At 60.6% G+C, this 24,477-nt stretch overlaps 3 protein-coding genes across 15 annotated transcripts in view; 2 read left to right on the top strand and 1 right to left on the bottom strand.

The window, feature by feature from the left end:
• Positions 1–881: 881 nt before the first annotated feature.
• On the top strand, positions 882–3,679 carry SSR2 (signal sequence receptor subunit 2). Its single transcript, XM_054051022.1, has 6 exons — positions 882–984; positions 1,440–1,594; positions 2,090–2,188; positions 2,437–2,545; positions 2,677–2,754; positions 3,035–3,679. The coding sequence occupies exons 2-6, from the start codon at positions 1,440–1,442 to the stop codon at positions 3,143–3,145; spliced, it is 552 nt and encodes a 183-aa protein (XP_053906997.1). The 5' UTR covers positions 882–984; the 3' UTR covers positions 3,146–3,679.
• A 116-nt stretch (positions 3,680–3,795) lies between these two features.
• On the top strand, positions 3,796–10,148 carry LRRC71 (leucine rich repeat containing 71). Its single transcript, XM_054051021.1, is given in 15 exon segments — positions 3,796–5,058; positions 5,464–5,767; positions 5,846–5,980; positions 6,266–6,341; positions 7,052–7,126; positions 7,225–7,293; positions 7,369–7,516; positions 8,113–8,196; positions 8,282–8,368; positions 8,448–8,543; positions 9,077–9,116; positions 9,202–9,269; positions 9,356–9,464; positions 9,541–9,653; positions 10,007–10,148. Coding segments are annotated over 14 exon segments (1,512 nt in total). The 5' UTR covers positions 3,796–5,058; positions 5,464–5,472; the 3' UTR covers positions 10,124–10,148.
• A 64-nt stretch (positions 10,149–10,212) lies between these two features.
• The window catches only part of ARHGEF11 (Rho guanine nucleotide exchange factor 11), a 36,982-nt gene continuing 22,717 nt past the window's right edge, over positions 10,213–24,477 (bottom strand). For 4 of the 13 annotated variants that reach the window (XM_054050980.1, XM_054050973.1, XM_054050985.1 and 1 more), the window contains exons 19-41: positions 24,185–24,329; positions 23,849–23,948; positions 23,374–23,403; positions 22,859–22,988; positions 21,619–21,798; positions 20,740–20,787; positions 20,059–20,246; positions 19,806–19,952; positions 19,188–19,267; positions 18,875–19,000; positions 18,478–18,595; positions 17,925–18,103; positions 17,759–17,834; positions 16,756–16,923; positions 16,135–16,222; positions 15,929–16,030; positions 15,225–15,307; positions 14,910–15,146; positions 14,171–14,440; positions 13,291–13,383; positions 12,447–12,640; positions 11,620–11,806; positions 10,309–11,059 (exon numbers count right to left, since the gene is read on the bottom strand). In XM_054050980.1, coding sequence (XP_053906955.1) covers positions 11,010–11,059; positions 11,620–11,806; positions 12,447–12,640; positions 13,291–13,383; positions 14,171–14,440; positions 14,910–15,146; positions 15,225–15,307; positions 15,929–16,030; positions 16,135–16,222; positions 16,756–16,923; positions 17,759–17,834; positions 17,925–18,103; positions 18,478–18,595; positions 18,875–19,000; positions 19,188–19,267; positions 19,806–19,952; positions 20,059–20,246; positions 20,740–20,787; positions 21,619–21,798; positions 22,859–22,988; positions 23,374–23,403; positions 23,849–23,948; positions 24,185–24,329 — 3,019 coding nt within the window. In that variant the 3' untranslated portion in view covers positions 10,309–11,009. Of the gene's footprint in view, positions 10,283–10,308; positions 11,060–11,619; positions 11,807–12,446; positions 12,641–13,290; positions 13,384–14,170; positions 14,441–14,909; positions 15,147–15,224; positions 15,308–15,928; positions 16,031–16,134; positions 16,223–16,755; positions 16,924–17,758; positions 17,835–17,924; positions 18,104–18,477; positions 18,596–18,874; positions 19,001–19,187; positions 19,268–19,805; positions 19,953–20,058; positions 20,247–20,739; positions 20,788–21,618; positions 21,799–22,858; positions 22,989–23,373; positions 23,404–23,848; positions 23,949–24,184; positions 24,330–24,477 lie in introns of those variants that run through there. The other 9 variants (XR_008447349.1, XM_054050976.1, XM_054050979.1 and 6 more) reach the window with 9 other exon arrangements.

Here is a 24,477-nt window from a genome sequence, read left to right as displayed (position 1 = left end):
TCCAGGCCAGGTTGGATGGGGTTTGGAGCCCCTGATCCAGTGGGAGGTGTCCCTGCCATGGGACTGGATGGGCTTCGAGATCCCTTCCAAACCAATCTATTTTATGATTCTAAGATTCCACAATTCTATGATTTGGTCAGCGTGGTGGGGTTGTAATAAGTAACTAAACCATTTGCTGAACAAACCAACTGACCAGCTGGGCTCAGAGCCCTTTTGCGGTTTTGAAAAGACGGAGAACATCCTCTTTTGAATAAGAGGAACAAGTTGCAATGGTATTCAGGTAAAGGTTGACTTTGCTATAGCAATGAATGCTTGGCTTGCAGATATCATCTAGAGATAATAAAAGCCGAAGCTGGAAGCCCTGAAGATGTTGTAACCACCTTAGAGGGCAACAGAAGGGGAAGGTGTATCCAAAGCAAGTTGTGAGCCCTGGAGGAGCTGTGACTCCCCGGCCGCCCAGCGCTGGTTTTGCTTTCCTATCTGAATAAAAATATTAAATCCCATTTGGACTTTAATTTTCTTACATTAACTAAAACAGGGTTGGACTGGACGAGCTCAGAGGTCTTTTCCATCCTTAATGGTTCGATGATCCCATGATTCTCAATGCTGCTCTCCAGCCACCAATAAATTGGAGTTTGTGGAGCTGCTCCAGGGGAGGTTTAGATTGGATATTGGGAAAAATTCCTTCACTGAGAGAGTGGTGAAGCCCAGACAGAGGCTGTCCAGGGCAAAGGGGCGTCCCCATCTCTGGAGGGGTGTAAATCCGTGTGGATATTGTACTGGGGGGAAACACATGGCTCCGTCCTGCATGGAGAGTGCTGGGTGGGGTTGGAACTGGGACCTCAGCTCTGCGCATGCGCGGAGTCCATCGTCTCCAGTGCAGGACTACATTTCCCAGCATGCCCCGCGGCTGCTCGATACCGACTTCCGGTCGCGCCGCTTCCGTTCCTGGTGCGCTGACTTGGCCTTCGCGGGGCAGGAGAGGTGAGGGCGGGGGGACTAGGGCGCGAGAGGCTCTGAAAGGAGGGGGTTGAGGGGCCTGAGAGGGGTCTGTGGGGAGAGATTGAGGGGCAGGAGTGGCAGTGAGGAGGGGTTTGGGGGCCTAGATGGGGTCTGTAGGGAGGAATTGGGGGACAGGGGCTCCGTGAGGAGGGATGGGGGGCTTGGGTTGGGTGCTGTGTGGAGTTATTGGGGGGCAGGGGCTCCGTGAGGAGGGATGGGGGGCCTGGGTGGGGGCTGTGGGGAGTTGTTGGGGGACGGGGTGGGAGCTGTGGGGAGGGATTGAGGTCCAAGTGGCTCTAGGAGCAGGGATTTTTGAGGGGAAAAAAATCCTGTGGAGGGATGGGAGAGCCTGGGAGGGTAGCCCTGCTTCGCTGTCCTGTTCCATGTTCTCTTTGCAGTTAAGTTACAAATGACATCCCATTTTCTTTTCCTTCTAGATGAAGCTCCTCATTCTCGCTGTGTTTGTCCTGTTCCATGTGGTCTGCGGTGAGGAAGGTGCCCGGCTCCTGGCCTCCAAATCCCTGCTGAACAGATATGCCGTGGAGGGCAAGGACCTGACTCTGCAGTACAACATCTACAATGTCGGCTCCAGGTGAGCCACGTCCGGGCCACGAACACTGACTAGGAGCAAACGTGAGGCGTCTGTGGATCTGGGACATCCCTGGGCTCTGTCCTGTTGCCTTTGCTCTCCCCAGCTCTGTGCTCACTAGTGGGACTGGAAGGTTTCACCCCACAATTTGCCCTTTTCTTCTTCTCCTGTTGTCCCTGCTTTCCCTGTTCCCTGCTTTTGCCTCCTGGCTGCTCTGGCAACGGTTACTTCTATGTCTGTGACGCTGTTCCCTTGCACACAGCTGCTCCTTGAGCTCTTTTTCACACCAACATTCCTGCTTTTGGTGCAGTTCATCTCATCTTTGCCTTCCACTTTGTATAGTCCCCCTGTACCGTGCCTTTCCTCTCCTCCCGGTGACATTTTATGGTCCCAAACCAGTTCTGCTCTGGTGGAGCTGCTGTCCCTCTCTGTGCTATCCCCATGAGCGGAACGCCAAGTCAAGGATCCTTTGCTCATCCCTTTCTTTGTTGTGTTTAGTGCCGCTTTAGATGTGGAGCTGTCGGATGATTCTTTCCCGCCAGAAGATTTTGGCATTGTCTCTGGGATGCTCAATGTGAAGTGGGACAGGATCGCTCCGTATCCTTTCATGTTTTGAAACTGCTCCTGACGCTACTCCTGACCCTTGAGTGTCCTGCAGCTCTCCCGTTTGCAGGCCAGGTTGGATGGGGTTTGGAGCCCCTGAGCCAGTGGCAGATGTCCCTGCCCATGGCAGGGGTGGGTCTGGATGGGCTTTGAGGTCCCTTCCAACCCAAACCATTCTGTGATTCTATGACTTTTCCTCCTCGCATGAACTCCAGCTCTTTTCCTTAACTGATGGCGCTCAGGGCGAGCAACGTGTCCCACACCGTGGTGCTGCGGCCTCTCAAGGCCGGATACTTCAACTTCACTTCTGCCACCATCACCTACCTGGCGCAGGAGGGCGGGCAGGTTGTGGTGAGTTCATTATTTATAGGATCCTGGCCCAAACGGGAGAGTGAATTCACCCAACTCTGCTCTTCCAGCTGCCCTTTGGGGCTGACATCTGTCCTGCGCTCTCAAATCTCTTTCCCCCCCTCCTTTTCCAGGTTGGATTCACCAGTGCTCCCGGGCAGGGAGGGATCCTGGCTCAGCGTGAGTTTGACAGGAGGTTCTCCCCTCACTTTGTAAGTACTTTTCCGTTGGCGATTGGAATTGCGCTGCAGCACGGGGGCTTTGTGCCGGGTTGTGGGGCGTCTGGTTTGCTCTGCGGTTGCCTGGAAAACTCCAACCCAGATTAATCCCTATCAGTTGTTCAGAAAAAATAAAGCTTTTTTATCCTAGTTCTCTCTGTCAAGGAGCTGGAACTGCGGGATTGGAGCTGAAAGCTTTGAGAGGAAAAGATCTGATGGTTCTGAGACTGATTAGTACATTCTTTGACTTCTTTCTCACAATTCCTCTTTCCAGCTGGACTGGGCGGCGTTTGGAGTGATGACGCTGCCCTCCATCGGGATCCCGCTGCTGCTCTGGTACTCCAGCAAGAGGAAGTACGACACCCCCAAAACCAAAAAGAATTGAGCGAAGCCAAGAGCCGCCAGCACCCCAGGGCGGAGGGAAGAACACGTGCCTGGAACTGCAGGTGTGTTGGGATCAGCAGCAGCAGCCAACCTGCCAAGCGTCAGCTCCGTCAGCAGGAGAGAACCCATCCCCTCAGCATTCTCTTCTTGCGTTCTAAAGAAGAAATAAACACCCGGCTGAACATCTCAGGCCTCCACCAGGCAAACTCTGCGTCTGTGTGTTTGGCACAGAGCGCGCTCTCTGGGATGGGGCCTCGGCGGGACTGAGGAGCTTGTTTGGGCTGCGGTTCTGCCATCGGTGCTGCCTTCAGCCAAAGGGTTCTTTCCTCGCTGCCATCCCCTGTTCAACCTCAGGGCCCCCTCCCTGGGTGCTGCCTGCGGGAAGGGGCTCCGGTGGGAAAAACTGGAGGTCTGGGTCTCCGTTGTGTTTGCTGAGCCGTTAATTGCTGCATTCCTGTTCTTTCTGGTTGCTCTGTTACAGGTTGGGGTGCGTTGAGGTACTGAGGGTTTTGTAATAAAACAAAGGCCGTGACAACAGCCTGATTTTCTTTCACCGGGAAGACCTGCAGGCACTTGGCTGCCTCCAGAAGCAGCCAGCGGAGGCACAGTCAGGAAAATTAATCCCTATATGATCAATGAAATAAATGGAAGATGGAAGGCCCAGATGGGCTGGGACCTTGCTTTCCTGACAGCCCCAAGCCCCAGGAGATTTCCTTCATAGCCATCGCTGGGCACCAGTGCAGTGGCCAAGAAGGCCACCAGCATCCTGACTTGGATCAGCCATGGGGTGGCCAGCAGGAGCAGGGACGGGATCGTCCCCCTGGACTTGGTGCTGGTGAGGCCACACCTCAAACCCTTGGTTCAGTTTTGGGCCCCTCACTCCAAGAAGGACAATGAGGGGCTGAAGCGTGTCTGGAGAAGGGAACAGAGCTGGTAAGGAACTGGAGAAAAGGGGTTGTGGAAGCAGCTGAGGGCCCTGGGGCTGTTTAGTTTGGAGAAGAGGAGGTTGAGGGGAGACCTCATTGCTCTCTGCAGCCCCTGGAAAGGTTGGAGCCAGGTCAGGGCTGGGCTCTGCTCCCAAGGAATAAATGATGGGATGAGAAGAAACGGCCTCAAGTTGCATCAGAAAGGTTTAGCTTGGATATGGGGAAAAATTCCACCCCCCTCCCTCTGGGGGCTGCCGGGACCCCTTTAGAACCTTGCAGGACCCCCAGAGGATGCCCAGGATCCCTCCCAAGCCCCCGGCACCCAGCAAGAGACGCCCAGCACCGTCTGTAGCACTCCAGGAGTCCTCCAAGAGCCCAAGAACCCCTTGAGGGACCCCCAAGAGCTCTCTCGAGCTCCCCAGGATCCCTCCAGGGACCCGAAGGACCCCTCGAGGATCCCAGGACCCATAAAGCCATCCAGGACCTTTCTAGGATCCCTGGGACCCTTCTAGGGACCGCCAGGATCCTTCTGGAGCCCCCCGGGACCCCTCTAAAACCCCCAGGACTCCTCCAGAGCCCTCTGGGACCCCTCTGGAGCCCCCCAGGATCATTCCAACACTCCCACAACCCCTCCAGAGCCCTCTGAGACCCCTTTCAGACCCCCTCTTCCACCCGCAGGACCCTCTTCAAACGGCCGCGCCCCTTCCCAGCAGCCCCTCGGCCTCTCTGGCTACGCCCCCTTCCCGATAGCCACACCCCTTCTCTGAAGACCACGCCCCATTTTAGGGCCACACCCACTACAACCGATAACCACGCCTCTTTCTTTACGGAACACGCCCCGAGCATGCGCGGTCTCGCCCCCCAGCCCCTCCCCTCGCGCCGCGGCGGCAGCGTTGCTATGGGAACGGGCCTGGGAACCTCCGGGGGGACCCGGGGGGACCCCAGGCCTGAGACATCCCTCCCTTAGAGACCCCCATAGGGACCCCAGGTCTGGACCAGGACCCCCCCTCACCCCATAGGGACCCTGCTGGGAACCCCTCAGAGCCCCAGGACCCCCCCTCACCCCATAGGGACCCCCTCAGAGCCCCAGGACCCCCCCTCACCCCATAGGGACCCCCTTAGAGCCCCAGGACCCCCCCTCACCCCATAGGGACCCTGCTGGGACCCCCTCAGAGCCCCAGGACCCCCCCTCACCCCATAGGGACCCTGCTGGGACCCCCTCAGAGCCCCGGGACCCCCTCGGAGCCCCAGGACCCCCTCTCACCCCATAGGGACCCCCTCAGAGCCCCAGGACCCCCCCTCACCCCATAGGGACCCTGCTGGGACCCCCTCAGAGCCCCAGGACCCCCCCTCACCCCACAAGGACCCCCTTAGAGCCCCCCCTGCCCCCCAGTTGCTGGCCATGAGGAGACGGGGAGACCAGACACACCGGCAGAGGATGTCAGCGGTGGCCGTGGAAGAAGAGGAGGTGAAGAGTGTGGAGGTGAAGGCCGAACAGGACGCAGGTGAGGTCCCAGCCCTGGCAGGGGTTGGGGGGCTGCGGGGAACCCCCTGATGTCCCCCCCAACTCTTTTCTGTAGAGGAATATGAATGCACTGGGATTCTGGAGGAGGACTTTCCCGAGCTCTGCGCCCGCGCTGGCATCACTGTTGCCCCCAGGGTCATCCCCCGGCCACCCCCAAGCTTTCCTGCGGATGGTGAGTGGGGTTGGGGGGCAGCTGTGGGGTCTTTATGTGGGGCAGCACCCCCAGACCCACCTATGACCCCTTCTGCAGAGGATGAAACCACCGAGCCCACCCTGGAAGACGTTCTCACCCGCATCGAGTGCAAATACAGCTACTACAAACCCTGCATCCAGGTGGAGAAGGAGCAGGAGGACCCTCGGAGAGTCCGCGCCGTCTTCCTGCGAGGTGGGTTCTGGGGACCACCAGGGTCCCCCGCAACGGGAGGGATGAGGAGCCCCTTGAATTCAGCCCAAGGGCCCCTCTGGCATCTTCTGGGTGCTTTGGGCCGGGGCAGGCCGCTTCTGGGGTTGTTGAAGGCCAGGTTGGATGGGGCTTGGAGCTCCTGATCCGGTGGGAGGTGTCCCTGCCCATGGCAGGGGTGGAACTGGACGGGCTTGGAGGTCCCTTCCAACTCAACCCATTCCACAATTCCCGCCCATCCCATCGTGTCAGTGCTGTCCCTCTCTGCAGGTTGGAAGGTGGAGGAGCCCATGCTGTGGGTCCTGAGCCGCTGTCTGCCCACCCTGGGCAGCCTGCAGGCAGCGCAGTGAGCGCGGGGTGGAGGCGATGGGATGGGCGCAGGGATGGGATGCAGGAGGGATGGGATACGGGCAGGGATGGGGTACGGGCAGGGATGGGGTACGGGCAGGGATGGGATGCAGGAGGGATGGGATATGGGCAGGGATGGGATACGGGCAGGGTTGGGATGCAGGAGGGATGGGATACAGGAGGGATGGGATACGGGCAGGGATGGGATACGGGCAGGGATGGGGTACGGGCAGGGATGGGGTACGGGCAGGGTTGGGATGCAGGAGGGATGGGATATGGGCAGGGATGGGATACGGGCAGGGATGGGGTACGGGCAGGGTTGGGATGCAGGAGGGATGGGATATGGGCAGGGATGGGGTATGGGCAGGGATGGGATATGGGCAGGGTTGGGGTACGGGCAGGGTTGGGATACGGGCAGGGTTGGGATGCAGGAGGGATGGGATATGGGCAGGGATGGGGTATGGGCAGGGATGGGATACGGGCAGGGTTGGGGTACGGGCAGGGTTGGGATACGGGCAGGGTTGGGATACGGGCAGGGTTGGGGTATGGGCAGGGATGGGGTATGGGCAGGGATGGGATACGGGCAGGGATGGGGTACAGGCAGGGATGGGGTGTGGGCAAGGGTGGGATACAGCCCCCCTCCCCCCCGAGATGCTGGCACGTCCCCCCCGCCAGCAGCGGGTCCTGATGCCGCGTTGTCCCCCACAGCCTCTGGAAGGTGGGGCTGACGGAGCAGCAGCTCCCGGCGCTGTCGGCCCTGCTGGCGCGCTGCCCCAGCCTGCGGTACGTGCCCGGCCGAGGGGCGCTCCTCATTATCCCTAATTAAGGAATGGGGGAGCAGGGAGGATCGTTAACGCTGGCCGGGGGGTGTTCCTCCGTAGGACACTCAGCTTAGAGGGGAACCCTTTATTGGAACCGGCCTTCCACTCGCTGATCGGCAGCGACAGCACGTGAGTGCCACCCCGATGGGGCAGCGCTGGGCTGAGCCCCCCTGGAACCCTCCTGTGACCCCCCCCTGCCCACAGGCTCGCCCACCTCTCGCTGCGCCACAACAGCATTGGGGACGTGGGCGCCCACCTCATCGGGCAGAGCCTGAGCTCCAACCGCAGCCTCGTCTCGCTCAGCCTCAGCTTCAACCACATCTCGGACCTGGGAGCCGGCTACATCGCCGAGGTGGGGACAGCAGGCTGGGAGGAGCCCACCACCCAGCCCTTGGCTCTCTGGGTGCTGAGATCCCACCACCCATCCCTTGGCTCTCTGGGTGCCGAGATCCCACCACCCATCCCTTGGCTCTCTGGGTGCCGACATCCCACCACCCAGCCCTTGGCTCTCTGGGTGCCGAGATCCCACCACCCAGCCCTTGGCTCTCTGGGTGCCGAGATCCCACCACCCATCCCTTGGCTCTCTGGGTGCCAAGATCCCACCACCCAGCCCTTGGCTCTCTGGGTGCCGAGATCCCACCACCCATCCCTTGGCTCTCTGGGTGCTGAGATCCCACCACCCATCCCTTGGCTCTCTGGGTGCCGAGATCCCACCACCCAGCCCTTGGCTCTCTGGGTGCCAAGATCCCACCACCCAGCCCTTGGCTCTCTGGGTGCCGAGATCCCACCACCCATCTCATCCAATTGTTCTCTGGGCACTGGGTCCCCACCACCCATCCCATTCCTTGGCCTTCAAGGTACTGGGTCTCCACCACCCACCTCTACCTCCACCATCTCCACCTCCACGTCCATCCCCATCCCCATCCCCACCCCCTCCTGTCCCTCCAGGCTCTGCGCTTGAACCGCTCCCTGCTCTCCCTGTCCCTCTCGAGCAATGACATCGGTGACGCGGGGGCCACCAGGCTGGCCGAGGTGGGTGCCCCCCGAGTTCCCCGGGAGCGGGGGCTCCAAGGCTCATCCTGCTCCTGTCCCACCTCCTGCCCTGCTGCCTTGCCAGGTCCTGGCCCCGTTCCCCCTAACGCACGCCGAGGTGGTGCAGCGCCGGCGGCTGCTCCTCGCAGAGGCACTCAGACATCCCCGCACGGTGAGACCCCTCCTCTGGGAAAGCTCAGAGGCTCCGAGGGGGCTTCCAGCACCCTGAGCCCCCCTCTCTTTCCTCCCAGATCCCCAAGGAGACCAAAGGCCATGGCCAGCATCCCACCAGCCATCTCAACAAACCACAACCCACCAAGCACGGCAAAAGCCCGACCAAGAAGAAGGTGAGGAACCAGGGGTTTGGTTGGAGCCCAACAGGAGCTGCTGGGTCTCATAGAATAGTTTGGGTTGAAAGAAGCCTTAAAGATCATCCAGTCCCCCCCCCGCCACGGGCAGGGACACCTCCCACTGGATCAGGGGGCTCAAAATCCAACCTGGCCTGGAACCCCTCCAGGGATGGAGCAGCCACAGCTTCCCTGGGCAACCTGTTCCAGGGTCTCACCACCCTCATGGTGAAGAAATTCCTCCTCATATCCAGCCTAAATCTGCCCCTCTCCAGTTTATCCCCATTCCCTTTCGTCCCATCCCCACAAGCCCTTATGAACAGTCCCTCCGCAGCTTTCCTGGAGCCCCTTTCAGCCCTGGAAGCTGCTCTAAGGTCTCCTCGGAGCCTTCTCTTCTCCAGGCTGAACAACCCCAACTCTCTCAGCCCATCCTCGCATGGGAGATGCTCCGGGTGTGCAGGATAGAGATGGAGATGGTATCCCCAGGCGTGCCTCAGTTTCCCCACTCTTCCAGTTTTGTCCCTCTCTTGCAGGAGCTGCTGTTGAAGGAGGAGGCCAAGCATCTCAAGAAATGTGAGGGAGGGTCCTGAGGGGTTTGGGGAGCACAGCGGGGGCTGCGTCTGGCTCAGCTCCTTCCCTGCTCTCCCCTCCCCGGCAGTGCCAGAGCCCAGAATCAGCCGCAGCAGAGAGGTGAAAGTGGGCAGCCAGGAGAAGCCAAGGCCGGAGGTGGGAGATGCTGGAGGGGAAGGAATGGGGAAGAGGTGCCCAAATCCAAGGTCCCTCCACTCCCTGACGGCCCCCGCCGTGCCCAGGCACCGGATCCAGCCCCACCACCGAACCCGCTGCTGGAGGAGGCCACACAGCACCAGGGCAGTGTCATCCTGCTGGGAAACCGGGTGCTCCATACCCTCAACCTGACCCGTGAGTGAGAGGTGCTGGGGAGTGGCGACACACAGGCCCCCCCCAACCTGTCCTGACCCCTCTCTGTGTCCCCCAGACAACCGCATCACCGAGAGGGGCCTCGGCGCCTTCCTGGTGGCACTGGAAGCGCAGCAGCGAGAGAAGCCGAAGGGGCCACGGCAGCAGGGACTGCTGTGCCTCTTGCTGGAGGTGAGTGGGGCTGGCAGTGCTGTGGGGCTGGCAGCACCGTGGGGTTGGCATTGCCGTGGGGCTGGCAGCACCGTGGGGTTGGCATTGCCGTGGGGCTGGCAGTGCTGTAGGGCTGGCATTGCCATGGGGCCGGCAGCGCCGTGGGGCCGGCAGCGCCCCTGGGCACATAGGGTGGCATTGCCATGGGGCTGGAATTGCCACTGGGCACATGGAGAGGGTGGCACTGCCATGGGGCTCCCAGGACACTGACAGCGCTATGGGGCCAGCACTGCTATGGGGCTGCCATTGCCGTGGGGCACCCGTGGGGCAGACACTGCCGTGGGGCAGAGCCTGACGCCCCCCTTTCCCCGCAGAGAAACCGCATCCCCGCCGCCAGCCCGGCCCTGGCGCGGCTCCGGGCATTGGTGCCACTTTCAGAGCAGGTTGCCCACGGCCGGGAAGAGGAGCAGGAATCGAGATCGGGCGCTTAGCAGGCCCTGAACACCCATGGGTGCTCCTGAGTAGCCATGGGTGCTCCCGAGGACCTGTGGACGCTCCAAAGGATCCAGGGGGTGCTCCCATGGGTGCTCCCAAGGACCTGTGGGTGCTCCCAAGGATCTGTGGATGCTCCCATGGGTGCTCCCAAGGACCTGTGGGTACTCCAGAGGATCCATGGGTGCTCCCAAGGACCTGTGGGTACTCCAGAAGATCCGAGGGTGCTCCTGTGGGTGCTCCCAAGGATCTCTGGGTGCTCCTGAGGACCCATGGGTGCTCTCAAACATCCAAGGGTGCTCCCGTGGGTGACGCAGCGCATGCACTTGGCTTCTTTCCCCAATAAAGCGGATCCAAGGTTTCCGGTGGATGGGAAGGGCAGGACGCGGCTCAGCGCCCGCAGCAGCGGCCGCTCCGTCCCGGCTCCAGTATTTATAATATTTATATCAGCCCCCCCCGCGCCAACACCCCCACGAGAGGGAGAAAGTGGGGGGGACACCCCGGCTCCCCGATTGTCACCGGTGCGGAGGAGATCCCGGTGCCGGGGGGGGTCCCCGTTCTTGGCAGGGGGGGTATTTACAGAGGGGGGGGAGGTCCGTACATACATATTTATAGGGGGGGGGGAGCGCGGAGAGGAACGGAACAAAGTGCATTTATACAAACCGGATCCAGCTCTCGCGGCCGGGGGGGCGCAGGGGGGGCCATGCGAGGGGATAAGGGGGGACCCCAGCTCCTGGTGTCCCCCCAAATCGTGCTTCTTTCCAGCCGAAGCCCCCCCCGTCCCTGTCCCATAGTGCAGGGAGGGGCCACAGGGGCTGTCGGGGCGCTCCCCCGCTTCGAGAGAGTCCTGGGGGGGTGACCCCCCCACCCCCCAACTCACTGCGGCTAAAGGGCAGCATCTGGAGAGGGGTCCTCGGCCAGGGGGGCACGGGAGCCTGGAAAAGGGGGGACACGGGTGAGGGGGGGGGACAAGGGGGGACAGGAGCCTGGAAAAGGGGGGAGAGGGGATAAGGGAGTGGGGGGATATGGGGGGGGGGATAGGAGCCTGGAAAAAGGGGGGACAAGGGATAAGGGGGTGGGGGGCCAAAGGGATTAAGAGCAAGGCGGGAGCTTGGGAGCCTGGAAAAGAGGCGAGAGGGGATGGGGGGGGGTTGAGGGGATAAGAGGGGTCAGGAGCCTGGAAAGGGGGGTGCTCAGGAACCTGGAAGAGAGGGGAGGGATGAAGGGATGGGGTGGGGGGAAGCAAGGGGACAGGCGGGGTGAGGGGATGAGGAGACAAAGGGACAGGGGGACAAAGGGGGGCCCCGGGAGCCTGAAAAATAGGGGAGAGGAGAGAGGAGTGGAGGGCAAAGGGATGGGGGGCGTGGGAGGGGGACAATGGGGCGAAGAGAGAGGGGACAGGGGGTGAGGGGACATGAAAGTGAAGAGGGGAGAGAGGAGAGGGGACAGGGGGGGTGAGGAGACGGGCGTCAGGCACTGAGCGGGGGGCTCTTACCTGGGGTGTTGGCGTTGGGGCCCTGCAGGCTCCGGAGGGCGCGGGACAGGGGGCTGTCGGCGTCGGGGCTGGGGGGCCGCGGCGTCCCCACGTCCCTGGCGGGGGCTGAGCCCCTCTGCGCAGCGGCAGCGGGTGAGGAGCTGCATCCCAGCGAGCGCAGCAGCTCCCGGTGCGCCAATTCCACCGCCTGGGAGAGAGGGGACAGGTCTGGGGTGGGGGGCACGCGTGGGGCTGTGCCCAGCTTGTGTCCCCCCCCACCCCGCCTGGGACACGGGGACAGGGAGGTGACCCTCCAGGGACACGGGGGGACAGAGATATGGTCCTCCAGGGACACGGGGACAGAGGGACATGGTCTTCCTGGGACATGGCCCTCTGGAACACAGAGACGTGGTCTTCCTAGGACACAGGGACACGGGGACATGGATCTCCTGGGACACAGGGATGTGGTTTTCCTAGGACACAGGGACACGGGGACATGGATCTCCTGGGACACAGGGACGTGGTTCTCCTGGGACGCAGGGACACGGGCACATGGTTCTCCTGGGACATGGGGACAGAGGGACATGGCCCTCCTGGAACACAAGGATGTGGTCTTCCTAGGACACGGGGACACAGGGACATGGTTCTCCTGGAACACAGGAATGTGTCCCTCTTGGGACATGGGGACAGAGGGACATGGTTCTCCTGGAACACAGGGACATGGGAACATGGCCCTCGTAGAACACAGGGATGTGGTTTTCCTAGGACACGGGGACACAGGGACATGGTCCTCCTGTCCCTCCCTCTAGGACACCCCAAGGAGCCCCCCGAGTTGAGGGGTCACGTACCTTCAGCCGGTTGAGCTTGAGCGTCAGCTGCTCGATGGTGCGGAAGATGAGGTCGACGTCGCGGAGGGGAGCGGGAGCGTCCAGGGGGGGACAAGGGGGTGACTCCTGCGGGGACCCCCGCGGGGGGCTGGGGGGCGGCGGGGGGTCCGGGGCGGCGGGGCGGCCCGTGGGCATGCTGACGTAGAAGTAGTTGCCTGAGAAGGAGATGAGCAGTGTTAGAGCGGCATGGACCTGCTCGGGGGGGCGTTGGTGGCCCGAGGTGCTGTCCCCTCTGCGCAGGTTGTGTCCCTTCATGGAGGGATCCGGTCACAGACCCCTGTCCAGACACAGTCCCTTCCCAGGGACACGTCCTCCAAGGTGACGCTGATCTGGAGAAGACGTGGCTCCCCTCGAGGGACACGAGGGCATTCCTGTTGTGGGGACATGGGAAGGTGGCCCTCCAGGGACACAGGGATGTGGTCTTCCTAGGACATGGGGACATGGTTCTCCAGGGACACAGGGATGTGGTCTTCCTAGGACATGGGGAACAGGGATGTGGTCCTGAGACACAGGAATGTGGCCCTCCTGGGACAGAAAGACACAGGTACATGGCCTTCCTAGGACACGGAAACCTGCTCCTCCTGGGACATGGAGATACAGGGACATGGTCCTCCTGGAATGTGGGGATGTGGTTCTCTTGGGACATGGGGACATGGTCCTCCTGGGACACAGGCACACGAGGATGTGGTCCTCCTGGAATCTGGGGATGTGGTCCTCCTGGGACATGGGGATGTGGCCCTCCTGGGAGACGGGGACATGGGGAGATGGGGACAATGCCAGGTCCGGAGAGGGGGGGTCTCTTTACCATCTACATTAGCTCCACCTCCTTCCTGCAGCTCAGTTTCTGATTGGCTGCTGCCTGGCGAGAGCGTGGCCTCCTTGGCGCCCTCCGCCTGGGCTGTGCGCCCCAAAAAGAGAGCGGGGAGGGAGAGGGAAGGGGTGAGCAGCACCCACCACCAGCACCGAGCAGCACCCACCACCAGCACCCCAATATCAGCATCCATAAGCACCCTCCACCAGCACCCCAATATCAGCATCCATCAGCACCCACCACCATCACCCCAATATCAGCAGCCATAAGCACCCATCATCTCAATACTGGCATCCATCAGCACCCCATCACCAGCACCTACCACCAGCTCCCCAGTACCAGCATCCACCAGCACCCCATCACCAGTACCCATCAGCACCCCAATATTGGCACCCACCAGCACCCCATCACCAGCACCCCAATACCAGCATCCATCAGCACCCCAATACCATCAACCAATAATACCCACCACCAGCATCCCAATACCAGCACCCACAACCAGCACCCCAATATCAGCACCAACGAGCACCCACCACCAGCATCCCATCACCAGCACCCCAATATTGGCACCCAACATCACCCCATCACCAGTACCCACCACCAGCATCCACCAGTTCCCTAATACTGGCATCAAGCAGCACCCCAATACCAGCATCCACCAGCACCCACCACCATCAACCACCAGTGCCCCAATAGCAGCCCCCAACACCAGCGCCCACCACCAGCACCCCAATCCACATCGGAGAGAAGGGGGGGGTCACTCTTGCAAGCCCCCAGCTTCCCACCCATCAACACTGACACAACCGAGTGGGACACGAGACCCTGAAGCCCATCTTGGGGAGAGGAGACGGAGCGCCAAGGACCTTCTCTCTACCTTTCCTGACGACCTTGTAGCCGCTCGGTTCCTCAGCAGCCGGATGCGTCTCGTCTGTCTCCTCCCAGGTCGACCGGGACTTGGTGTCCTCAGTGGCGCTCGGGGGCTCTGCCAGAACCTCCTGGGACGCCGAATCCTGGCTGGCGAGCACCGAGTCCCAGGCATGGCCGGCACCGCCGATCACCGACGGCGTTGGCGTCAAGTCATCCTCAGGCTCTGCATCCCAGCAGGGCAGGATTCTCCGTAGGATCAGGAGCCGCAGGTTCTCCACTGGGATGGGGCGTGGAGGAGGAAGAAGAGGTGGTTTTGGGTGGGAGAGGCTGGAGAACAAATCTTACGAGGTGGCGGCTGAGGGCCCTGGGGTGGTTTAGCCTGGAGAAAAGGAGGCTGAGGGGAGACCTCATCCCTGTCTGCAACTGCCTGAAAGGAGGTTGGAGCCGGGTGGGTGGTGGGCTCTTCTCCCAAGTGATGGGACACGAGGGAATGGCCTCAAGGTGCACCAGGGCAGGTTCAGATTGGACATCAGGAAAACATTCTTCACTGCAAGGGTTCTCAGGCACTGGAATGGCTGCCCAGGGCGGTGGTGGAGTCCCCATTCCTGGAGGGGTCCAAAAGCCGAGCAGATGGTGCTCAGGGATGGTTCAGTGGTGGATCAGTTGGCCTTGATCTCAAAGGTCTTTTCCAACCTAGTGATGACCATGGAAAGGATCTTCCCACCGGAGCACCCCACGCCACTCACCATCCTCCAGTGCCGCCTCGGCCAACCCTTCGGTGCTGGTGGAACCCCGGAGCGGCAGCCGCGTGGGGAGCCCCAACCGCTCGGCTGGGATGGTGTTGGCCGCCTCGCCGCTGGCTGCCACGGGCAGAGGAGCTGTGGGCAGCTCTTCCTCCTCTTCCTCCACCTCGCTGCTCAGCGGCTCCTCCAGCAGCGCTGGGGGCTTCTGCCCGTCCAGGAGCGCGGTGGGATTGTCGTCTGCTGTGGGCACAAGAGGACCAGCTCAGGAGACAGGCAGGGGGCAGGCGGCGAGCGGCGCGCAGGGCCGGGGGAGCTCACCGGAGCCGCCATCCTCGGCCTCGGCTCCAGAGCTGGGGCCTCGTGACAGGATGGGGGAGACATCAGGGTCCGGGAGCACCAGGCTGCGAGGACGGAGAAGGGGCGGTAGGGAAGGGCAGGAGCCTGAAGGCAGGAGCCCTTCCCTTCCTTTCCTCTTCCTTTCCCCATCCCTTTCCCCTTTCCCTTTTCTCGTTTTCCCCTTCTCCCCTTCTCCTTCCCCTTTGCCTTCCCCCTTTCCTTTCCACCCCCTTCCTCTTTCCTTTCCCTTCGCCTTACCCTTTCCCACTCTTTCCCCACTTTCCCCTTCCCCTCCTTTCCCTTCCCCCTCTCCCTTCCCCTCCTTCTCCTTTCCCTTTTCCTCCCCCTTTCCCCTCCTTTTCCCCTTCCCTTCCCCTATTTTCCCTTTCCCTTCCCCTCCTTTCCCTTTCCCCTTTTCCTTTCTCTTCCTCTTTCCCCTTCCCCTTTCCCCCTTTTCCTTTTCCCCTTCCCCCTCCCCCTTTTCCTCCTCCCCCTTTTCCCCTTTTTCCTTTTCCCCTTCCCCTTCCCCACACAAGGTGCCGCCCCCCCCCCGCCCCGGACAATCCCTGTCCTCCTCCTCATCGCCCCCTGTTAAGACCAGCACCCAGCTGGCCTCACCCCCCCGAGCCTCCCAGTACGGGACTGGGACTGAGCCTGCAGCTCCCAGTAAGGCCTGGGCTGCTCACCCGGAGGCTGCCGCGCGGCTGGGCTCCGCTGTCCGGCGCTTTGGGGGGAAGGTGGCGTTCCTGGTGGCGCTCTGCACCGCCTCCTCCAGCCGCTCCATCCACCTGCCCGGCCCAGAGCCCCACGTCAGCATCCCGGGGGGCTCCAAGCCCCCCAAGAAGCCCCCAGGCCATTCCCAGTGCTCCCAGTTCCCCACCCTGGCCCTTACGTGTTCTTCTCCGAGGACGTCAGTGCCACCAGCTCGTAGATCTGGGGTCCCAACTCTGACGTGCAGATAATGAAGAGGGCTCGTTTATCTGACCAAGAGGAACCATAGAATCGTTAGGTTGGAGAAGACTTCTGAGATCATCAAGCCCAACCGTCCCGGTCCACTACCGAACCATCTCTGAGCACCTCACCCACCCGGCTTTTGACCCCCTCGGCAGGGATGGGGACTCCACCGCCTCCCTGGGCAGCCGTTCCAGTGCCTGAGAACCCTTGCAATGAAGAATTTCTTCCTGATGTCCAATCCGAACCCGCCCTCCTGCAACTTGAGGCCATTCCTTCTTGTCTCGTCACTTGGGAGAAGAGCCCACCACCCACCTGGCTCCAACCTCCCTTCAGGCAGTCAGAGACAGGGATGAGACCTCCCTTCAGCCTTTTCTCCAGACTAAACAGCCCCAGGTCCTCCAGCTGCTCCACAACCCCTGTTCTCCAGCCCCTTCCCAGCTCCATTCTATTCTCCTGACGCGCTCCAGGCCCTCAAGGTCCTTCGTGGAGTGAGGAGCCCATCACGTCTGTGTGTGACAAGGGCCAACACCCACAGCTTCTCCCTGGCCTCGCTCCCTACCTGTGGCCACGGAGCGGATGAGCACGGAGTTGAGCTTGAGGACAGGGCTGAAGGTCTGTTTATTGTCCGAAGAGCCCAGCGCTGTCTTGCTGTGGCATTTGAGCACCAGTTTCTCATCCTGCTTCTGCAGCAGCACCAAGAGGTCCTCGAGAAGCAACACGTGGAGGTCTGGGGTGTGAGAGGAGATACAGAATCATCAAATGGTTTGGGTTGGAAGTGACCTCAAAGCCCATCCAGTCCCACCCCTGCCATGGGCAGGGACACCTCCCACTGGATCAGGGGCTCCAAACCCCATCCAACCTGGCCTGGAACCCCTCCAGGGATGAGGCAGCCACCACTGCTCTGGGCAACCTGGGCCAGGGCCTCCCCACCCTCACAGCAAAACATTGATTTTCTCTCTCCTTGCAGCTCAGAATCGCTTCCCCTCGTCCTCTCCCTGCTCTCCCTGCTCCAGAGCCCCTCCCCAGCTTTCCTGGAGCCCCTTTCAGCACTGGAAGCTGCTCCAAGGTCTCCTTGGAGCCTTCTCTTCTCCAGGCTCAACAACCCCAACTCTCTCAGCCTGTCCTCATACAGGAGGTTCTCCAGCCCTCAGATCATGTCCATGGCCTCCTCTGGACTCACTCCAACAGCTCCATGTCCTCCCTGGGCTGAGGACTCCAGAGCTGGATGCAGAACTCCAGGTTGGGTCTCACCAGAGCAGAGCAGAGGGGCAGAATCCCCTCCCTGGCCCTGTTGGTCCAGAATCAGCCCAGGATGTGGTTGGGTTTTGCCGCTCATGCTGAGCTTCTCCTCCCTCAGCACCCCAAGCGGAGGCTCAGCCCGGGATGCTCTCCAAGCCAGGCGGCTGCTCCCTCCTTGCACCCCAGTGGATGCAATAAAGAGGGGACCAAGGGCGGTCCCTGTGATGCTGTGGTGGCAGGAGGTAAGATCTCCACATCCTGCACGATGCTGAGGATGCAGGGAGAGAATTCCCAGTGCTCTCAGTGCTGAGGAAGATCCGTACCCACAGTCTTGTCCTTGCTGATGCGCCAGGTGAGCGGCCCTTCGTGGATCATGCGCCGGGAGGTGAGGTCCAAGCTCTGCAGGAAGCGGAGCAGGATGGGGAGTGTGGGCTGGAGCCAAAGAGCTCCATGCTTGGAGCCCTTCCACCTCCCAAGAGCCGAAGCTACCTTGAACTCGGCCGCCAGCGGGTTGCTGGTCCTCTCCAGCGAGGTGGCATCCAGGCGTTTCTGGTAGCCTTCCAATCGGTGCCGGTTTTCCGCTCGCTTCACTGCTTCGTTCACGTACTTGAGGATGTCCCGGCACTGGTCCCGGGCTCGGCACAGCTTGTCGTGTTCCGAGGTGCCCACTGGAATCGCAGGGAGGTAGGAACGGGTCAGTAGGGAGCAGCACCCAAAGAAGATGGAGCTGTGAAAGGCTCCCAACCTCATCCCTCGCACAAAATGCCACCAGCCCAGAGCTCCCTGCTGATGAGAGAGAGATTTTCCCACCCCCAGGACCTCCCTGGACCATCTCCTTCTGCTGGAAAGGCACAATGTCCTCCCCAGTGCCCTGGGTTGTGCTCTGGGTGGCCACTGAGAGGCTCTAGCCCCATGGCAGAAAGCGGTCACCTCCTGCCAATCGAAGGACGCGCTGGAGATGGGAGCACAGAGCCAAGCAACCTTGGGGAGAAGCTCCCCGTATGCCCCCATCCCATCCCCTTGGTGTCCCCCCATCCCGTACCCTCCGTGTGCTTGATGATGTTCTCCAGCAGCAGCGGGTACTTGGTCAAGCGTTGCATTTCAGAGATAATCAAGTCCTTGAGCTGCAGGCGCCGGCACTGTGGATTGCTTTCTGCTTCCTAGCGTGGAAGGAAGAGGTTGAGAGCCCTGAGAGGTGGGATTAGGGAAGCCAGGAGAGCTCCAGGGTGAAAGGAAGAAGGCGAGAAGCCCAAGAGGTGGGATTAGGGAAGCCACAGCAGCTCCAGGGTGAAAGGAAGAGGTCGAGAGCCCTGAGAGGTGGGATTGGGGAAGCCAGGAGAGCTCCACGGTGAAGGGAAGAGGTTAAGAGCCCTGAGAGGTGGGATTGCGGAAGCCAGGAGAGCTCCAGGGTGAGCAATGACCCAGGAGGGGGGATGAACCTGCATGAAGATCTGGAAGCGGGTCTCCTTGCGCTGCTTGGTTTTGATCAGCTCTAGGGCGATGGATTGGTAAGCGCAGAAGTCGGCAGCGACCTGCTGGATTTCCTCTTTGGCCAGGCCGTCGAACTGCGGGGGACGAAGGGTTGAACTGGGCTCAAGGAACCCCTCAGGCTTGGCCCTAAGCCCCGCATCTCCCTGAGCTTGTCTGCTCCAAGCAGGAGGACAGTGAGGTCACCTCCACCTCTCCCTAAAGACGCCAATCTATCTATGCTCGAGGACAACAAGATGCCCCCACGGGCTCTACCACCCTTACCCGAGACAGCATGAGATCCCCAATTTCTTTGATGATTGGTCCTTCTTCCCGGAGCTTCTTCATGGATTCGGAGAGAGAATCTGAGTGAGGATGTGAGAGAACAGACAGGAGTTGTGTGAACGGGGTGCTCGGAGCACCCACCACTTGTCTCTGCAGGCACCCGCTGAGCTGGTTGCTCCAGAAGGTCCCTCCTGGCTCTCCGGCATGGATCACAGAATCACCAGGTTGGAAAAGACCTCTTGGATCATTGAGTCCAACCATTCCTATCAATGGTGGATGCAGGAGAGCTGAGAACCAGATCGGCTGCGATTGCTGCCACCGCAGACGCAACATGTCAAGGAATGTGACACCAAAAATGTGTCCTGAAGGCACAGGGTGGTAGAAACGAGGAGTCCCAGCCACGGGCATGGGCAGAGCCTGGAAAAAACAGGCTCTGGATCGCTCCCAGGTCGGGGAAAGGAGAAGCTGGGGTGGTAAGATGGTCTGAAGCCATCAGCAGGGCTGGTCTGAGTGGTGGGTGACCATGCAGGAGCACCAGGCAGCTGTGGGCCACCTTCTGCTCCCACTGCATGAGGTTATTTCCAAGGGAGAGAAGGATCCGAGCAGGAAAAGGCTTACTATGGATTTCGATGAGGTCAGGGAGGTTGGGGAAGAGGAGAGCCAGCTCTTCCCGGGACAGCAGGCCCTCCTTCTTCATCCGCTGGTAGAAGAGGAGGTCGAGGACTCGGAGGATGCGGAGGTGAGACCCTTCGGTGGCAAAGAGCTCTGTGCGAAAGGCACAGGGTGGAGAAGTGCCCGGGGGGAGCCCCACGGAGCCGGGAAGCGCTGCCGGGGGGTCCCTGGTGGCGCTGGGATGCTCCATGCTCCTTACCGTTGATCACCTCTTGTCGGTCGATCTCCTTTTGCGACAGGTTGGCCACCAACTCCCGACTGACCATGTGCTGCCAGTTTTGGGAGTCCAACTCAGGTTCTAAGTCAGAAAGCTGACCCTGCTCGTCCTCCAGGAGATGAGGCAGGAAGGAATCCATGCCAAAACCCAAGCTGGGCGACTCGATGCTCCTGGGAAGGTGAAAGGAGGTGGTGGGAGTACTCTGGCAACCACTCGCATCCAACCAGCCCATCCCACAGCGCTCCCAGTACAGCCAATATCTACCTGGGCCCTATTTCGGCTTGAACCCGGGGCCTTCAGCACAAGAAGCACAAGCCTCTGACTCTCGAGCTAAAAGCCTAGGTCCCCCAGCAGACATCTATTTAGGTCCTTTAAGCTCCTGCATGAGACACAAGGGAACAGAGGTGCCCCCTGGCCCCAGGAGGATGGAGAACTAACAGAGGATTCCTTCCTCTGGGCATCGCCTCCCCTTGTGCTCTGTCAAGGCTGGCTTACAGGGAGGGAGAAGGTCAGGAGGCACAAATGGAGCTTCCTTGGCACCCCAAAGTGTGGGAACAGCCCCAACACACCCCTATGGTGACCCTCCTGCTCTGTAGGAAAACTGGCCCCAGGGACCCCGGCCGGCTCGGAAGAGACGGCAGAGACGGAGGCTGGATCACTCACCTGCGTCCCATCTTGGGTGTGTACGGAGGGGTGGGGTTCTCCAGCGACCTGGGGAGGGATGGGAGAGTCACCCTCGTGTCATGAACAGCCACGAAGACAGTGTCAGGGCTGGAGCACCTCCCGTACGAGGGCAGGCTGAGAGAATTGGGGGTGTTCAGCCTGGAGAGGAGAAGGCTCCAGGGAGACCTTGGAGCAGCTTCCAGTGCTGAAAGGGGCTCCAGGAAAGCCGGGGAGGGGCTCTGGATCAGGGAGGGCAGGGAGAGGACAAGCGGAACAGTTTTGAGCTGCAAGAGGGGTGATTGAGATGAGATTTTGGGAAGAAATGTTGTCCTGTGAGGGTGGGGAGGCCCTGGCCCAGGTTGCCCAGAGCAGGGGTGGCTGCCCCATCCCTGGAGGGGTTCCAGGCCAGGTTGGATGGGGCTTGGAGCCCCTGAGCCAGTGGGAGGTGTCCTCCGTGGCAGGAGGTGGAACTGTATGGGTTTGAGGTCCTTTCCAACCTAAACCATTCCATGAGTCTATGACTGCCCATGTCCTGACCTCCCACCCCACCTCCTCCCATCGCTGCACCCCGCAGCACTTCTGTGAGCTCCTCCAGACGTGGTGTTGTTGGATCCAAGAGGGGTTTTGGGGTATAAAGAGGAAATAAAGCCCAATTCTCCCCGTTTTCCCCTGGCCAACTCTGGCCAGGAGGCTCTGCAGGCAGAGCGGGGCCAGGACCACCTCGCTCTGCACGGCCTTGACCCACAGCAAAAGCTTTCCTGAGGGACAACATCTCAGCCCAACGGGTTCAGCTTCCACACCTTGCACCATCCCAGCTCCCCTTTAAAGCCCAGGGCGACCCACAGCCTCCCTGCCCAGGGCTTGGATGGCGTCTCCCACCTTGTGGACAGGCTGGAAGCAGAAGATGATGCCGACTGGTGAAGCCTTGTGGCCTCGGCTGCAGCATCCATGTCCACATCGCTACGAGACCTCGGCACGTTTTCTGCTTTGCGGGATTTCTTCATCTCCTCCCGGCCTTTCAAGCTCTCCGAGCGGCCCAGCTTGACCTCGGCACGGGAACTGCAGGAGGGAGACAAAGCGTTTAGTACCGTTATCAACGATACTGACAGCGAGATCGAGGGCACCCTCAGCAAATTTGCAGATGACATCAAGCTGAGGGTGCAGTTGCCACACTGGAAGGACAGGATGTCATTCATCCAGAGGGACCTGGACAGGTTGGAGAAGTGGGGCTGGGAGAAACTCAGGAGGTTCAACAACGCCAAGTGTAAGGTCCTGCACTGGGGTCGGGGCAATCTCCGGCTTCAGTACATGATGGGGGATGAGGAGATTGAGAGCTGCCCTGCAGAGAAGGTCTTGGGGTGCTGGTCGAGGAGAAGCTCAACATGAGCCGCAACGTGCGCTCGCAGCCCAGAAACCAACCGTGTCCTGGGCTGCATCCAGAGAAGCGCGGCCAGCAGGGAGGGAAGGGGTTCTGCCCTTTTGCTCCTCTCTGGGCAGACCTCATCCTAGAGGATTTGGTCCAGTTCTGGAATCCTCAACAGAAGAAGGAGACAGAGCTGTTGGAATGGGTCCAGAGGAGGCTACAAGGATGATCCAAGGGCTGGAGCACCTCCCGTACAAGGAAGGCTGAGAGTTGGGGTTGTTCAGCCTGGAGAAGAGAAGGCTCCGAGGAGACCTTAGAGTGACCTTCCAGTACTTGAAGGGGCTCCAAGAAAGCTGCAGAGGGGCTGTTCATAAAGGCTGTGGGGATGGGACGAGGGGGAACGGGGATAAACCGGAGAGGGGCAGAGTTAGACTGGACATGAGGAGGAATTTCTTCACCATAAGAGTAGTGAGACACTGGTCCAAGTTGCCCAGGAAAGTTGTGGCTGCCCCATCCCTGGAGGTGTTCAAGGCCAGGTTGGATGGGGCTTGGAGCCCCTGATCCAGTGGGAGGTGTCCCTGTCCATGGCAGAGGGGTTGGAACTGGATGATCTTTAAGGTCCCTTCCAACCCAAACTATTCTATGATTCTATGATTCTATGAAAGCTGAGGACAGGCTGAGCCTGGTGGAACAAGCAGAAATGTCCCTACGCATGGAAAGCCACCAAAATCCACTGTGGGACCCCCAAATCCCTACCTGTCCGACTCCAGCAGGTCCTCGGGGAAGCTGCCGGTGGAGAGCCGCTGCGTGCCAGGCTCTTGGCTCTCGTAATGCTGGTTGTTCTCAAAGTGCTGGATGATGTTCCTCACATTGCCGGGTTTGACTGCTGGAGGGAAAGCAAGGAAGCAATTCTAGCAAGATGGAGCTGTGTGCGGCTGGGCAGGAGACGCTGGAGATGCCACCCACCCTACGGCACCACGGTCTTGGCTATTTGCCGGTACAGCTTGGGCTGTGGAGGTGAGGGTGCTGGTGGTGCACCGTGAGCGCTCACCAAGGGGATTTTTCCAAGCCTGGTGGCCAAGAGGGCTTCCAAAATGCCCAAACGGTGGATGGGAAAAGCCACCCACCAGGAGCAGCTCCTCTCCTGGCCCCACAGCACCCAATGCCCACCCTAAGGCCTGTTGAAACAACGGAGGGGATACCTCGGGGAGGGGATGAAATAAAACTAAGCACGTGAGGTGAATGGCAAACAAAAAAAAGAGGCGTTTTACCTTCGACAGGGGACAAAGGGACATGAAATGCTGAAAGGCAAAACAAAAATGAGATGTCAAAGCTATCCTGCGTTTCGACAACGAAGAAGGCAAAGGCGTGAGCTAACGGGATGAGAACTCAAAAGAAGAAGGGGAGGGAGAAGAACACGGGCACATAACCCTTGCTCTCCACCACCTCGGCCCCTCCAGGAGCTCTGGCACTTTTAAGACACAGCCTGGAAGCTCCCAGGATAGGGCACGGGACATAAATGTCGGGGGACAGCTCAGCTCTGCCACCTTCTCGCTCCGCTCCAAACCATGTGGGAGCATGGACAGGAGACACTGGGTGGGAGGAGAGCAGGAGGTGGGTGACGCAAAGAGCCTGCTCCAACGGGAGTCCCATGGGTGCCAAAGGCCAGCGATAGCCCAGGGCATGCAGACGGTTGCCGTCGTGGTGGCTGGTGGGCACAGCACTCCAGAAGATCCTGATACTTACTGCTCTGCGAGGAGATTTTGGGCTTCCCAATGTACTTGAGGATAGGGTTGCGCTTCTTGTCTTCCATGGCATCCTTGTCCTTCTTCGCGCTGCTGCTCTGCTGGGACACCCGAGAGGAGCACTGATAAAACACACGGCCCTAAGGGCATCCCAAGGCCTCTCCATGCTGGTGGAACGCTGCGGCATGAGGGATGGGACCAGGATCTGGCTCTGCCCTGGCACTAAGCAGCAATCCAAGGCATGGAAGGGCACAGGGATCTCTGGAGAACCCCTCTCCATGTCACCTCAAAAGATCCAGCAGCAAGAGCCTGGCCTCAGGGCAGAGGAGCCACCCACCTTCTTGGCCTTGGGGAAGAAGGGCAGCCACTTGTCCCTATCTGGGAGGGACTGAGTCTTCTCGCTGGTGCCGGCCACCCGGGGCTCCCGGCTGCGGATGCCTGTGTGGTTCATATACGTGCTGAGGGCAAAGGCCATGGGAGAGCTGGAAGAGAGGAGAGCGTGAGGCTGGAGATCCGACACCAGAACAGGGCACCGCAGGGAAGGCTGGGACAGGGAATCATGGGATGGGGTGAGCTGGAAGGGACCTCAAAGCCCATCCAGTCCCACCCCTGCCATGTGTAGGGACACCT

This window comes from Cuculus canorus, chromosome 28, assembly GCF_017976375.1.
Source record: "Cuculus canorus isolate bCucCan1 chromosome 28, bCucCan1.pri, whole genome shotgun sequence".
Taxonomy (NCBI): Eukaryota; Metazoa; Chordata; class Aves; order Cuculiformes; family Cuculidae; genus Cuculus; species Cuculus canorus.
The sequence above is the reverse complement of the archived record's forward strand: the minus strand, read 5'-3'. Positions and strand labels throughout refer to the sequence as shown.

Bases quoted from the DNA above. Each gene is read 5' to 3' on its own strand.
- SSR2 (XM_054051022.1), top strand. From the start codon at position 1,440: ATGAAGCTCCTCATTCTCGCTGTGTTTGTCCTGTTCCATGTGGTCTGC. The intron at 1,595-2,089 runs GTGAGCCACGTC...TGTTGTGTTTAG, and splicing joins ATCTACAATGTCGGCTCCAG to TGCCGCTTTAGATGTGGAGC. The intron at 2,546-2,676 runs GTGAGTTCATTA...CTCCTTTTCCAG, and splicing joins AGGAGGGCGGGCAGGTTGTG to GTTGGATTCACCAGTGCTCC.